This window comes from Ambystoma mexicanum, chromosome 6p, assembly GCF_040938575.1.
Source record: "Ambystoma mexicanum isolate Mex_15411 chromosome 6p, UKY_AmexF1_1, whole genome shotgun sequence".
Lineage (NCBI taxonomy): Eukaryota > Metazoa > Chordata > Amphibia > Caudata > Ambystomatidae > Ambystoma > Ambystoma mexicanum.
This window is the reverse complement of record NC_090935.1, coordinates 907,029,314-907,044,637: the sequence shown is the minus strand read 5'-3', so window position 1 is coordinate 907,044,637 and position 15,324 is coordinate 907,029,314. Positions and strand designations below refer to the sequence as shown.

The 15,324-nt window shown below is 42.9% G+C and overlaps 1 protein-coding gene across 4 annotated transcripts in view; it reads left to right on the top strand.

Annotated features, from left to right (window-relative positions):
- The window catches only part of YTHDC2 (YTH N6-methyladenosine RNA binding protein C2), a 2,707,399-nt gene that overhangs the window by 2,100,270 nt on the left and 591,805 nt on the right, over positions 1 to 15,324 (top strand). For 3 of the 4 annotated variants that reach the window (XM_069625524.1, XM_069625523.1, XM_069625522.1), the window contains exon 25: positions 2,971 to 3,080. The exons of the other annotated variant lie outside the window; for it this stretch is intronic. In XM_069625524.1, coding sequence (XP_069481625.1) covers positions 2,971 to 3,080 — 110 coding nt within the window. The remainder of the gene's footprint in view (positions 1 to 2,970; positions 3,081 to 15,324) is intronic. 4 annotated transcript variants of the gene reach the window in all.

Below are 15,324 nucleotides of genomic sequence, written 5' to 3'. Positions count from 1 at the left end.
AAACCCATGCAGCCATTTTGTATACTTAGAGCAGTATACCTTTTAATAATTGTAATGGGGTATTAGGTAGGAATTGTACCCCCTCTATAATTTTGACCTCATGCTTCCCAAGCTTTAATATTTAAGTGCTGATTGATTGTGTGAACTTCATAAACACTTAATAATATAATATATTTAACCTGCCTCAAAAATAAAGTGCAAAATATCAGTGAAATACAATATCACATTATTCTACAAACACCTTTTAAACAAAGGTTTTGTCAATCCTTCAATAGTGAAAGCCCACAAAAACTGTACATTTTTTTAACATGTCATTAAAATACACATAGTTGTTTAATCTGAAAGTAAATACAACTCGCCTATTTTTCTGAATGTTGATATGAATAAAAGACCAGGCCTGTTTTCAATCAAAAAGCCTTGCAGGAGAACCCAATTAAATCCCTATATCAAGGTTTCCTCGAAGCGATACATTCAGATGTTCCAGTCAATCGTGCATTCATGAAAACACCGGGCCAAAGCTCTGCCATAATTCCCAAGTCCATACAAAGGGATAGCCCTTTTCAGAGGTGAAAACACGGACCGTCCCTGAACAGTTTTCTTATTAACACATCCAGATTTCCTGAATTCATGTATGAAAAAATCTTAAATCTGGCAGATAAAACCCCTCCTCAACCGCAGCCGTGTTTCACTGCTGATCAGCACTGTCATTTGTCTGTAGCACACTTAGCGTGTCCCCTGCAGCCCTAGAAACACTTGTGTATAGGCGCGTTATAAATGACTTGTATTATATCCAGCATTCATTCTAAGAAGACTGTGCTGTGTGTTCATTTTAGAAAGAAACCATGCATTGATAAAATCAATTGTCACTGTTTTTGTATAGGAATGATAAACTCAGTTAATGGTAAGTGTTGACGCTTTAACAACTTGGTTCAACATCGCTGTGTTAAAATACCCTTGCAAATTATTAAGAAACAAGCATTGACAAATCCCATAGTTTTATGCAAGTTTCACTCTTCATTTAAAAACGCAAACATGTATTGTCCAAATCAGCAGACTTTTGTGTAACTCTAGTGAAGACACTTTACTTATAGTGAAGACACTTTACTTATAGTGAAGACACTTTACTTATAAAACTGTTCATTATTTAAAAGAAAAATGCATCGTCAAAGTTTGACTTTTGTATAGACTCTGTGACACACACTTTGCTTATAAAAGCGAACTGTTTTCATTGTTTTAAAAAAATGCATTGTCAAAGGCAATATCAAAAGACTCCAAATATGTATTCGTGCTTGAGTATAGGTTTTTATAATATACCTAAAATACTGAGTTTATCCCTTGCTGTGATGAGATCAAAGTGTCTGCTTTGACTTGAAACTGCGTTATAATGGATCCAACTGTTTCCTGTTGAATTACCCTTACCTAAAAGTTTACCATCCTTATCTGAGTGAGTTCCTTAGTTCACATACTCGACCTAAGAGAAAAGGCTAACCAGGCCCAGTGAAACATTTAGTTTGTTTGCAGTAAATGTCAAATAAGTTTGAAACATCCCCATACTCGCTAGCAAGGTCAAGTACCTTGCTTGTGGTACTCGCCCTTCCTAAAATCTCCTTGCCATTGTAATGCGAGTTGGATAGAAGATTTTGCGTGCCCTGGTGATGATCACCCTTTTGGATACCTCATTCCTTCAGCACCTTTACTTACCCGTTTACAGAAGAGGAAGCCTAGTCTTCAGGGTGTGTTTGATTTAGGAGTCGGTTTCAAGTCCCCCCCCCAAAAGTGGGGGGGGCTCTGAGGTATGCAGCGAGAAGTGACATCATATTCTAAAGTGAAATTTACACATTTCATTCAATTTTTCTTTCCGAATTGAAGAAACTGCACAGGGCAAATAAGCATTTTCCAAGAGTACACATGTTCCTATATAACATTGCTTGCTAAGTGTATATGCATCGAAATCTGTAACAAAATACGTCCTGCATAGCAAAATCTCAACATGAACCAGTTCACAGATCCATGATCAAAGATTTGTGTGGTTTACAGGCTAAGTTTTTAGCCACACAGACCCACAACCTGTGTTCAAATTCCAGCAGCAGCACTGTTTGCTTCAAGTGGATTTGGTTTTTCTTTACGGGATCCTTGCATGTGATTTACTGACAGTGACCAGGGTTACACAAGTGTGTCTTGAGACTTTGTTTTAATGTAAATATAAAGGCTTGCAATTTAATGTATTCATTATGAGCATAAACCAAAACTATTCAATTAGAGTAGATAGGGAGAAATGACCAATGAGGAGGGACACAAAGCTTGTGTGTTCTGGTTGGTAGTTTGCCCACCCATTGACTGCCTATGGCCATGCTAATTTCTGTGGCCATTCCCACCAGGCTTTCTGACCCTCTACATTTAACACACACCCTCCTGGGATCTTTTTGAGCTAGCTTTTTCAAGCCTTGCCATCAAACAGAGTGCTCAAAGGGCCTGGCAGTGTTTATTCAAAGAAGTCTTCGGAGAGTTAATGACTTAATTGGAGCTGTACACGCGCTACTGGTGTAATAATAATTTCTTCACCAGGTGTGCCAAACAAGCATTGGGAAAGCCAACAATTTTGGCTTGTGTATACGTATTAAGCATTTGCCAGGCGCTACTATTCTATATCTAGGTACTTGCTCTGTTTTGCAGCTGCTACCATTGATGGCCAGTTAATACAACTATGGCAGTGCCTGGCAAATGTCTTTCCCATGTCTACACAAAAGCCAAAACTGTTGCCATTGCCAATGCTTGATTCTGTCTTGTACCTATGCCAGAAAATGCAACTGCGACATGGGTCAAAAGCCCCGTCTTCCACAAATGCAATCCGTCTAGTAAATTTAGTTAGGACGTTCTATAAAGTCTATGATTTATCAAAATGTATTAATTTTTAGATCTTTTTTTCAAAAATATGTAACAGGTTTTTTTGTTGTGTTTCTGTAAATGTAGTGGATGGTGTTACCAATGACAGTAGTGACAGTGAGATGGAGGACAGGACAACTGCTAATTTGGCCACATTGAAGCTAGATGAATGGCTGAATTTTAAACTAGACCCTGAGGCATGTATCATTCTTTTATTTTCAAGTTGATAACCCTTTCAACTTCAATTTAAAAATAATGCAAAATCAAATTTTCTTTTTTCCATATCTGCGATGAATGTCTGCTTGTATGTATTTGACCAAAACATGTTTTGCTCTGTTTTTCACTATTCTTTGCTAGCAGATTTCTTTCTGTCTGTATCATTTGTTACAGAAACCAATGTCCATCTCTAAGCACTTGACAAAAAGGGAACATAACCTTGTACGCCTCCGTGAACCTCCTGCGGATGACCATGAGCTGAGGATATCAGTAATCCATGTCAATCAAGCCTCCAGAAATGGGCACTCACAATTTGTTTTGTACGCATGCAGTAGTTGTTTTTTTAATGAATACAGCTGTTTCACGGATTCCTGATCTATACAATCCTGCTAAGATGCAGTCTTGACCGGACAGTTTTCAATAACCAATTTGGAGGCACAGCTATGAGGGAGGTTATATCTGGATGTTAGTCCCCACAAACCTTCCCTACCCTCATCCTCCAAGGCCAGTAAATAATCACCTGGGAAAACAGGAACCGGAAAAGTCGGGTGGTGGGGATGACTCAACAGGGGCCAGTCAATGTGGGTTTGGCCCCGCCTTCACAACATCCCAACCTGGTCACCCACTGAACAGTATCTAATGGTTAATATGTGATGGAACTAGAAGGGACATGTACCGGAATGCTGGGCCGATTCAGAAGTCCATGGAAAACCAACAATAGTTCACAATGTCCAAGATCCAGAAGAAGGAAATCCCAAAAGCTCAATCCAAATCCATGCATGATACATTCCAGAGTTCACTTGTTTTGGAAAGGGAAGGTTTGGTTCCCAGGGGGGATCAGAAAACATGATGAATGGATCTGTTGAACAGTTCATTCAGGGACCACCATAAGGGGATGTGGAATTTTAACAACGCAGAGTACAAAGTTGATGATGCCAACAGCAAGTCACTAAGGAGCCAGGGGTTCAAAGAAGAATCTGGGCACAATGTATGGAGCCAAAATCGGTAGAAAGTGCTACCCAAATGAGGGAGCATAGTAGGTCCACTCTGACTCTATGGGTAGCGCAGAGAGACAGCGGAAAGGACCTGAAGTATGACGCATTGGATGACGTGAACACTCTACCCTTCCTGGGAGTTGTAGGCATCTTCTATGCAGAATGAGTTGCCACTGTATGAAGTGCAGTGGACCCACTCTATAGGAAACTAGTGGCCCGGTTTGGGCGTGTGCTACCTTCTGACAACAGCACAGCTTTGTGATCCACTCTATCACGTCTCCTTGTCAACATTTGTGCTGGAAGTTTTCTCGCCAGTATATGAATACCCAAGCCGCCATCACCATTTCCTCAGTTTTACCTATTGTACACAGTCAAATGCGCGGGAGTTTGTGGAACAGACACTTTTTAGTTTGGGCTATTAGGTGGCGCTAAAAGCGCTATCTTTAAGACGTAACTATTGTCATTAAAGTAGGAGCTTTAACATAAGATCTTGAAATAGGAGCTTTGAATGAGGGTCTCTAATGATTTTCAATGCAGATGGCATATGAGGATGAATTTGTGTTGTTTGGCTATGTGTCCCACACATTTACGCCCATCTCTAAGTCAAATCTATATGATTTTCCTCCCATTCCCACCTATCTACACTCAAACCACGTTGCTTTTTGTACTCCTTACCGTGCTAAATTTGTCAGCCATTTTTTCCTACAGAGCCACAATCTTGAAATGTAGTTGTTTATAGTTTTATGTTGGTATATCACATCCAAACTTAGAATATTACGTTTTGATAAAAGTAACTTTTAATATTGCACCGTTTTTAGCATAATTTTGATGTCGTTGTAAAAAAAGGAATCCTTTATAAACATTTTTTTAATTGTATTGTTTTAAAGAAGATTTTTTTTTAAGTTTAATAATCTTTATTGAGATTATAAGAGGTTCAAGAGCAATACATGTTGATAACATTGCAGATATGCATGAAGAAAAACATTAATCACAATATAACAAAAGGTGATACGATAACCTGTTCGATACTAGTTACCAAATGAGTAGGGCCATAAGAATAGATAATGGGGAACATTTTTTAAAAAACTATGAAATTTGCAATCGAGATGAAGATCATAAACAAAAGATTAAAAGGGGGACAAACAAGGTGACAGACAACATACGAACACGAGAACAGAAGGAAACGGGCTGTACATATAGCAGTATGACATTGGGCATTTTTGATTCATAACATTGGGAAAATCAGATGATCCAATTACAGGGATCAGGCGAGTCCCAAAAAAATGAAAAATAAAGATCAAATGTTAAACGCTCAAGTACCATGCAATGATACATTAAAATAATCTGGATTACTAATAAAGAAAGCCCATTTGGCATTGTACTTGGGTATTGTGTCCAGGTAAGTGGCCATGCATAATTCCATTCTTTGCACATGGCAGATGTTGTTCCAACAACCTCTGATGGATATTTTGTGCAAATCCTTCCAGTTGGTAGTGATGAGCTTTATGGCGAGGGCAATGAACAAATCATATATCTTGGCAGAGGTATGTAAATTGATGTTTGTAACAGCTAAGCTACCCAAAAAAATGTTAAGAAAAGATAGTGGGACATCAACTGTAAATATGAGTTTAAGGGATTTCCAAAATTCCTGCCAGAACTTAAAAACATATAGACAATCAAAAAACATGTTTATAGGAGGCAGGGGCACCACCACACAACCAACATTTATCATCTGCATCTTTTTTGGATTTGGATAATTTCAAGGGGGTAATAAATGCTCTATGCATGAAGGAGAACAGATGCTGTGTAATGTTGGCAGAAGCAGATATGACCCTGATACTAGTGTACAATAGAGACCAGGTGAGGTCATCAAGAGCGCAGCCCAGGTCATGTTCCCATTTCATACGCACAGGCCAAACAATCATCACAGAAGTGATATTGGAAGCCATGGTTAATAGCAAAAGTCTAGAGGCATCAGGCGAAAGGATAGTGCTCGAGAAATGGAGTGCATCAAAACACGCATTAACCAAGTTATTATAAAAATTGAAGTCAGAAACAGGAATGGAAAAGAGACTTCTCAGTTGTTGGAAGGAGAGAATGGAGGTGCCATTGACAATTTGCTGAATAAATCTGATGCCTCTATTCAACCAGGATTTAAGATATAACGCTCTGGGGGACAGCATCATCTTAATGGTGTCAAGCCGGCCCCACAAGTAGACATAGACGGGAGACCACATTGAAGTTAATTCTCGAAGTCTATCTAACAATATTTGCATGTTAAGTTTGACCGTATCACATGGAGGAGGCAAAAAGAATACCAAGATATTTAATTGAATCATTACACCATTTAAATCCAAAGACATCGAAGTTGTGTTTGACACAAAAGGAGTTAAGGGATAAAATCTCTGATTTATCTTTGTTTGTAGCCAGATACTAGGGAGAATTGATGGAGTCTATTAAGCAGATGAGGAAGGTGAAGTTTGGGATTCTTAATAAGGATAAGAATATCATCTGCATAAGCAGCAATTTTAATAATCGATTTTCCACAGGGGATTCCAGGAATGTTTCTGTTTGATTTTGGGTTTCAAGAGAGAGAATGTAAAGAATGGGGGGAGGGGACAGCCCCATCTGGTACCTCTACGTAAAGGAAAGAAGGAAGAAGATTGACCATTAATACCAATAGATGATTTGGGACAAGAGTAGAGAAGTTTAATAAGGGAGATGAACAGCTCGTCGCAGCCATGCCAATGGATTGATTGAAACCAAGTCCCACGTGACCCGGTCTAAAGCTTTTTCTGGATCAAGCTCGACTGCAGCGTAGCCCTGTCTATCTTTCCTATCCTTAGAGACTACATGAAAGGCGTCAAGTAATAATCTAGCGTTTGCAGAGATTTTATCAAAACGGGAAGAGAAGATTCAATTATGTTGCCGAGAATTTTTGCAAAGATCTTACTTTCGACATTGATGAGAGAAATTGGTCTATAATTGCTTGGAAGCGTGGGGTCTTTATCAGCTTTGGGAAATAAGATGAGTAGAGCCTCAGAAAAGGAGATGGAAGAGGCTTTCTGGGAGATAAAGTGGGAGTATAACAATTTAAGTTTAGGGGTAAGGGAATGGTCAAAGCTATCATAGAATTCAGTAGAAAGACCATCCGGCCCGGGGGCCTTTCCATTACCCAACCCCTTAATTGCGTGAGTAATTTCATTTAGTGAGATATCGCCCTCTAAGTGAGAAAGATCACTTTGGGAATAAGAATGTCTGTTAATATTCTTGGAGGGAACAGTGGTTTCAGGAGTGTATAAGTCTGAATAGAATTGTTTAAAGCAATTTAAAATATCCTCAGGGTGATTAATGGAGGTACCAGATTTATCTTTAATGTGTGATATATAAGATCTTTCCTTCTGAGTTTTGAGATAAGAGGCAAGTGTCTTTCAGGTTTTGTTGGAAGTTGGGTAAATCTTGGTTTTATATTGTAAAAGAGTCCCTGCAGCTAACTCAGTGAGTTCATTATTAATTTGGAAACGTAGGGCCAAGACCCGACAGAGGTTCTTAACATGGAAGTCCTGATAGAAATGTTGTTCAGCTTTGGAAAGTTGGATATATAGATCATCAAGATGTGCTCTATGTAGTTTCTTTTATTTACCCGAATAAGCCATGATATGACCCCTGAGCGCAGCCTTAAACGCGTCCCAATTGGTAACTACAGAGGTATCACTATCTAGATTTTCAGTAAAGAAATGTTTTTGGAATGATTGAACGGATTGGATAAACAGCTGATCTTGCAACAAATAGTTATTGAAATTCCATCTGGATGATGGCTTTTTGATGTCCTCAAAATCAAAAGCGGTGCAAACAGGGGCATGATCGGAAATGATGATATTAGATATCGAAGAGTCAATGATAGTGCCAGTAATATATTTGGAAGAGAAGATGTAATCTAGGCGTGAGAGTGTTTCATGTGGGGGGGAGTGAAATGTGTAATCTAATTCCGTTGGGTGGGTGAGCCTCCATGAATCTACTAAGCAGGTCTCAGCAAGACAATTAACAAAGGATTTGTGGGTTTTAGGATTTGAGCACACATTTAGATTTTCGATCTAAGAAAGGGTCGAGAACTTGATTAACATTGCCACACATAATAAGATTGGTAAGATAATTTTTAGAATAATTTGTTTAATGGAAACCCAAAAGCCAGGATCAGGTAGGGTAGGACCATAGATATTCAGAATGGAAACATGAACCGTCCCAATTAGAAGTTCGACCCATGCCCAGCGCCCGTTGTTGTCTGCATCTTGGCCTAGAATCTTGAATGATAGTTTTTTGTTGAGGTGTATAGCGACTCAATTGTTCTTACCCACTGCAGGACTTGCAATGACCTCTTTGACCCAGAGGGATTCGAGTTTCATCGCTTCAGCACATGATAGGTGTGTTTCTTGTATACATGCCACTGATGGTTTAAACTTATTGAGATGGGATATAACTTTGCTCCTCTTTATTGGATTATTGCATCCCTCAATGTTCCAGGTAACACATTTAAATATCATGGAAACACATAGGTAAATGTAGGGGCAGAATATGATCTTGTAATAAGCACGAATACAAGCAAAACGGAATAAAATGTACAATGCCAGGACAATATGAATCAATGAATTATAGATATGATTAGGACCTCCCATGATGGGGATAAGACAAAAACGGAAAACACACAAGGTTGAGGGCATAGGGAGGAGAGGTCTGACCGGGAAATGTCAATTTGGAATAAAACAGTGAGGAAAAAAAACAACAGCATATATGACATAGGAACAAAAAGATGGTCGGACTGGGAAGTGGGGAAAAAAGGAAGAAAAAGGCTAAAGGGGGTAGGTGACACCTACCGAGCCATCAAAAGGAAAAAGACGACTTGCAACAGGAGAGGGATGCCACAGCAGCACCTGACCCACTAATGTTATAATGTGGAATTAGTAACGGCATAGAATAGCGCCCGACATGCGGGAGAAAACAAGAACCTCATGTTCCAGAGGAGGTAGAGGCATTAACACGTGACAATGTGTACATGCCCTCAGTTTTGATGGAACAAATAAATGCCTTCAAGTCAGCAGGATCACCAAACATGGCAGTACGGCCCTCATGAGTGACTTTGAAGGAGCAGGGGTGATATAAGCCATATCTGATATTGAGTTGTTTTAATGCTGGGCCGAAGGATAAGTATTTTTTCCTGCGTAGAGCCGTACTCCTTGTCACATCCTGTGAGATATGTAGTTTAATTCCATGCCAAGTGAGGGAGTTTTTCTCTTTAACTGTTGAGATAATAAGCTGGAGTTGGGTGCATTCAAGTAGGTAGAATATAAGAGTTCGGGGAGGAGGGCAGAGGGATGATAAGCATATTGTATATTAAAAGATGTCTCAATTGGAAGATGAAGTAGGGCAGGTAGAAACTTCTGTAAAAATCCAATGCGTTCCGAACCTTCACAACCCTCAGGCAGGCCTGAAATGTGCAGGTTGTTGCGCCTGCTTCTATTTTCCAAATCCTCATTGTGTTTCTGAAGGTCTTTGATAGATTTTTCGAGCAGCGCCACCCTTGGAGAGACATCCTCCACAAGACCTACTCTTCTTTCAACATCCTCCATTCTGTCTTCAAAGCCCTTACATCTACCATCCAGTTGCTGAGGTTTTTGATTAGTAGTCTTGATGAAGGGCTTCTGTGCTCTAATTTCTTGCAGAATGGTTTCAATGGCTGGATCTGCCAAGTTGAGCGGACGAGGTGAGTCACTCTTTGGCCTCTTCAGGTTTGTTGAAGAAAGGTTAGTGTATTTAATGATGGGTGGTATTTTTTAATTATTTTTACTAGTGGCCATTGTAGCCTGAGGCGCCAGATATAAGACACCAAAGATGAAAGCAGCTGTTTAAGAGATGCAACAGAGGTAGAGCTAGAAGAGAGGTCTTGTAAGGGCTAGCGTATTCAATGAAGTGGAGGCACGTAGTGAGGACAGCACAAAGAAGTTAGCCCCAGAAAGTTAAAAGGATCAAAATATTCAGGATCTGCAGTGATTCAGGAAAAAAGTTTAGACAATATATTGATAGTGAGAACAGATGTCCGTAGGTTGCCTTGATTTCTTTTGTTGATGCTCTCCTATTCTTAATTATGTTTTTAAATATTTTTTCCTTTTCCTTATGCCCCCTTCTCTCCCTTAATCTGCTTTCCTTCTTTATATCAATACATTAATCTCTGTATATCGCTTCACACTCCAGTCCCGTGCTGTGCAGCTATCCAATTCCATGTGAGAGTTTCCTTTATCCACAGGAAAGTGATAACAAGACAAAAGAAGCAGCGGAGCACCAAAATAATACGTTATTGGGAGAGCAAAATAAAGTCAGGTGTATTCATTGCATGAAGAAAACTTATCTTGAAGACGTTGATAGAGTTCAGCCAAGAAGTACAAGGAATCCTCATGTGGTGGCTCTGTTGTTATGATGGCACCGACAAGGCTGAGCCTGCGCACTGCGTTCTATCCAACGCCGGACATTTCCTCACTCGAGGTGGCCGTTGCCCGAGTGCGAGAATAAACGTCGGAACTCAGGGAGATGTTGCCTTCACCTAGCAGCTAGTCCGGGGCGAAGATGCATCAAAAAAAGGAGCAGGTAAGTAAAAGAAATGCTGTAGTAAATAAGAGGAGGTCAGAGTGGCTTCCACAGCGTCAGACCACACCCCCCAAAGAATACTTTTTATTTTTTTTAAATGAAACTAAAAGGTTGCTGCTCTTTTTCCCCGCTTAGCAAGCCCTGCCCACCTGGTGCCTTCCTGGCTGCTGTTCTTTTTCCCCACTTAGCAAGCCCCCCCCACCTGGTGCCTTCTTGGTTACCGCTCTTTTTTCCCTACTTAAGGAGCCCTACATCCTTTTTTCCTTTGCAGATGGGGAGCAGGTGCAAGTGGATCTTGGTCACCTGCCGAACGCACCACCCACCTTCATAGCCCTGCCTCTTCCTTCCTGCTCTTAACTCTTAGATCAAGGGTGTCTCTCCCTCAGGCATCTGAGGTGAAGGGCAGTCGAAGAAAAGGGCAATTTCGAATGGATTGTGTCCTCCCACGTATTCCTTATCTTTGATATTCCCATATCCCGCTTGCTGCTTCGGAAAAAATGTTCCTGTAGAGGGCGCTGCGCAACAATGTCTGTTACGTCGATGTTCCTCGGAGGCCTCCGTCTCGATGACGACATCCTCACAGGTATAAGTAGTAGGGCACAGCGTCCGTTGCTCAGTTCTGTTTTTCTGTGCTTCATGAGCTTCGGGAACATAACTCTCGGTTCTGTGAAGAAATCGAAGAACTTCGAGTTTTTTCATCTAAAATCCTTCAATCCTTTGATCGAGATAGCCTCTTAATCGGCTCCATTTACGTCCCGATCTGGCTTTAAAAAATGCTGAGATTGTGGGGCAAAGATGTCCTTGACAGACCCACACAGGGTCCGTCTGTGGTGCCTGGGGGCAGAGCATCCATGTTTAGAATGTGAAGAGTGTTTGTCGATGATGGCGAAAGTCTTAAGAGAACGCAGACGGAAGTTGGAGAGAGGTAAGACCAAAATCCGTTACCCCTACTAAACGTACCTCAAACGAGCCGAGACCATCATCTCCTCAATGTAAACAGCACTCCTCTTCACGATCTCGGAGCGGATCGCACCATTCATCTGCTTCGAGGCACAGTTAAAAAAAAGGTATCATAGATCGCCTTCCACCTCATCCTCCAGTTCACCGGAGATTTACCTGTGCCACTAAGCACAGCTCCCCAGCTCAGTGGGAGGATTTCCATAAAAAAATATGAAAGGTGTTTGAGAACGCGGCCTTGGCCCCCTCAGAGACACCTAGAGGCGATACCCCAGGAGAAAAACCGGGTACACATAAGAGCCATGAGTCTTCCACCTCGGCAAAACAAACTCCTTGAGAGCATGAAAAAACCCTTGAGTCGAGATAAAGCCTCTGTGACGAACAAGACGTTGTCACCATTGACTCACATGTCGAAGCAGAAGACTGCGTTATCGATGCCCTCGGAGACTCCGTCGAAGGAGAGGTCATCTATGCCTAGAACGTTGACCACCTCGACACCAGTCGGTTCATTACCCTCGACGACTTCATCAAAGACGTTGATGTCACAGTCGATTCTATCGACGACCTTGAAGCTAATCACAAATCCATTGAGGCCAATGACGCCAATGACATCTACGTCGACGATTACTATTATTTCTCCACCTGTAGTGACTTCTATTGCCCCCTTCTTCATTGGAAAGGAACTAAATTCTTCTGTCCCACTCAGATTATTTTAAAACCTTATCCTCAGTTTATGAGGAGGCAGAGGACTCTGATGCAGAAAGAGCCTTTGGTCTGGAGTGTGTGTGGCCTTCTATACCTGAAGAATTGGTCTCAGAAGAGGCCATATTGAAAGTCCTGCAAGAGTCCTTACAGGAAGCAAGCGGGATTGATACTTCCCCAGAGATTGATTTCAATAAGCCTGAAACGGGGGATCATGCAGACAGCAATTACAGGACACTTAAGAATAGGGTGATGGAATATATGGGGTGGTCTAGGCCCACACCTGTATACGAGCAAGATGACCTCACTGACATACTTGATAAAGGACCACAAGAAGATCCTATTGTAACTTTTCACAAGACCTTACAAAAGAAGGTGTCTATAAGCTGGGACACGCCAGAGGTGATCTCTGCAGTCAGCAAAAGACTGACAGCAAAATATAGAGTATCAGCTGCTGATCCCCTATGCTTTTCAAAGCACCCGACCGCAGACAGCTTAGTTGTTCAAGCTGCCACTTGGTCAGGTAAACAGGCTGCATACCCTACAATCCTGCAGGATCGTGATGATAAAAAGTTTGATGCCATTGTCAAGAAAGTTTTCTCGGCATGTAGCATGGCCCTAAAGTCTGCTAATGCAACATGCACTCTGGCAAGATTTGGCCACCCCCTTTGGGAGTGTACTTCATTGGAGACTGACCGTCTCCCTGAAGGAGAGGAGAGCGACGTTTCTTGAACATTATCAAGGACAGAAAGGACGCTATTTGTGAGTCCCTCCAGACCGGTCTCGACTCTGTTGACAGCATCAGCAGAGACATGGCGGCTAGAACGACAATCCGCAGATTTGCGTGGTTGCGGATTTCTGGATTTGCTCCTGACGTACAGTCCAGACTTCTGAATATTCCCTTTGATGGCACCCATCTATTTGGCAAGAAAGCTGATCACAGTTTGGATAAGTTGCAAACTTCCAAGGCAGCGGGAAAAATCCAGGTGCGCCCGGGAGGGGTAGTTCCTTTCGCTATTATTCCGCATTCGGAAAAGGCAGAGGACAGCCAGCTCGTAGAGGCCAGAGACGTTTCTCCCGTGGTGGACGGGCTAAAGGTACTAAGACCGCAATAGCAGCTGCTGCTTTACCCTCAGCATCTGCATCAGCTGCCCCAAAACCTCTCTGTAGTCTTAGATCACAAGGCATCAGTAGTAATCAGGTTAACTCAATATCTGACAGAATGGCAGGCTATTACTTCAGATGCTTGGGCATTGGAAACAGTTGCCCAGGGTTACTGCCTGCCTTTCCTACGCACGCCTCAGAGTCATCCACCGGGGAACAACTCTTTGATGTTTCCAAACCTGCTCCTTATGCAGGAGATTCTGGGCCTGCTAGAGAAATGTGCTATAGAACCTGTACCTGCAGCGGAGAGGAACAAGGGTTGGTACTCCCCATATTTTCTAATTAGGAAAAAGGATGGAGGAATGAGAGCCATTTTGGACTTGTGAGAATTGAACAAATTCCTCAGGAAAGACAAGTTCAAGATGGTTACACTTTCTCAAATCCTTCAGGCCCTCCAACTTCAGGATTGGTTGGTATCTCTGGACCTTCAGGATGCTTACTTTCATATGCCAATACATCTCAAGCACAGAAAGTACCTGAGGTTCGCCATTGGCCAGTTTCGGGTTCTGCCATTTGAGCTTACCTTCGCCCCAAGGGTTTTCACCAAGCTAATGGCGATTGTGGCAGCGAGTCTCAGGGGAGGGGGATTCACGTCTACCCCTACCTAGACGATTGGTTGATCAGGGCGGGTTCCCCGTAACAAGCTCTGGATCCGCTAAACTATGTTTGCCACTCCCTCCACAGGCTGGGCTTCTCCCTCAACTTCAAGAAGTCCTAAATGATCATCACAAAGGCTCCAGTTTATCGGAGAAGTCCTGTACACATCTCTGGGAAAAGCCTCGCCACCAGAGAAGAGAGCTCAAAATATTCTTCAGATGGTGACGAAATTCCAAAATGCTCAATATCGTCCAGCCTTCGGGGGGGGCGTGGCTAGAAGGTCATGTGAGCAGACGTGCTCTTGGAGGAGCTCCTGGTGATCCTGAACTCATCCGGAGAAAAAGTGCAGTTGCACTAGCCTTTTGAAGATAGAAACATAGGCATCAGTTTATGAACATATACGGAGCTGTTGCTGACAATCTGGAGCTCATACAATCTAAGGAACGGCAAATAGGGGCGAGCGATGTTCCTGGGGATGAAGATTTATGGAAACAAAATGGCAGTCGCTCAGGACAAAGAAGGAGTAACATGCAGACTAGCGGTGGCACCCCTTATGTGTACGGCCGTGGAGCAGGCTAGGTGAGGCGAGCATACACCAAAGCGCACGCTTCTCCGGTTGGCCCCACTGGCTGATGAAGAGTTTCGGAGACCGCGCGAGGCGGATGGGCGGCCGGTGCTAGGACCGCGCCCGGGCTGTACCGGGTGAAGCGGACCTTGCGGCCCGAACAGACGAAGCGCCCCACACCTCCCTCGGCTGGTGGAGGCGAGCGGCATGCTTCGGTCCTGTGCGGCCTGCTGGGAGCCGGGGACTGCAGCGCTGGTATTGTAGCGCCCGCCCACAAGCTTCCCGGTCCGTGGACTTGGGTGTTCAGTGGCAGCCCGGGGGCTGAATGTGAGGCGCCCGGGTTGCGCCGCATACTACAGTGGTCCTCGGATCAGCTGCGATTCTGGGCCTGCATGAACAGCGGGACCCCACGGCCCGAGCGAGAAGGCGGGCGGAGTCACCCGACCTTATGGTTGAGAGCTTGGGGCTGAGGAGGTGAAAATCAGCTGGGGAGCGCTGAACAGATATAAAGACAAGCCGACATGTGACAACGGAAAGGAAGGTGGAAGAGAGCAGACGGGCAAGCCTTTACAGACGGTCTCTGGTGGGTCAGTGAGTTGGCCTGATGAA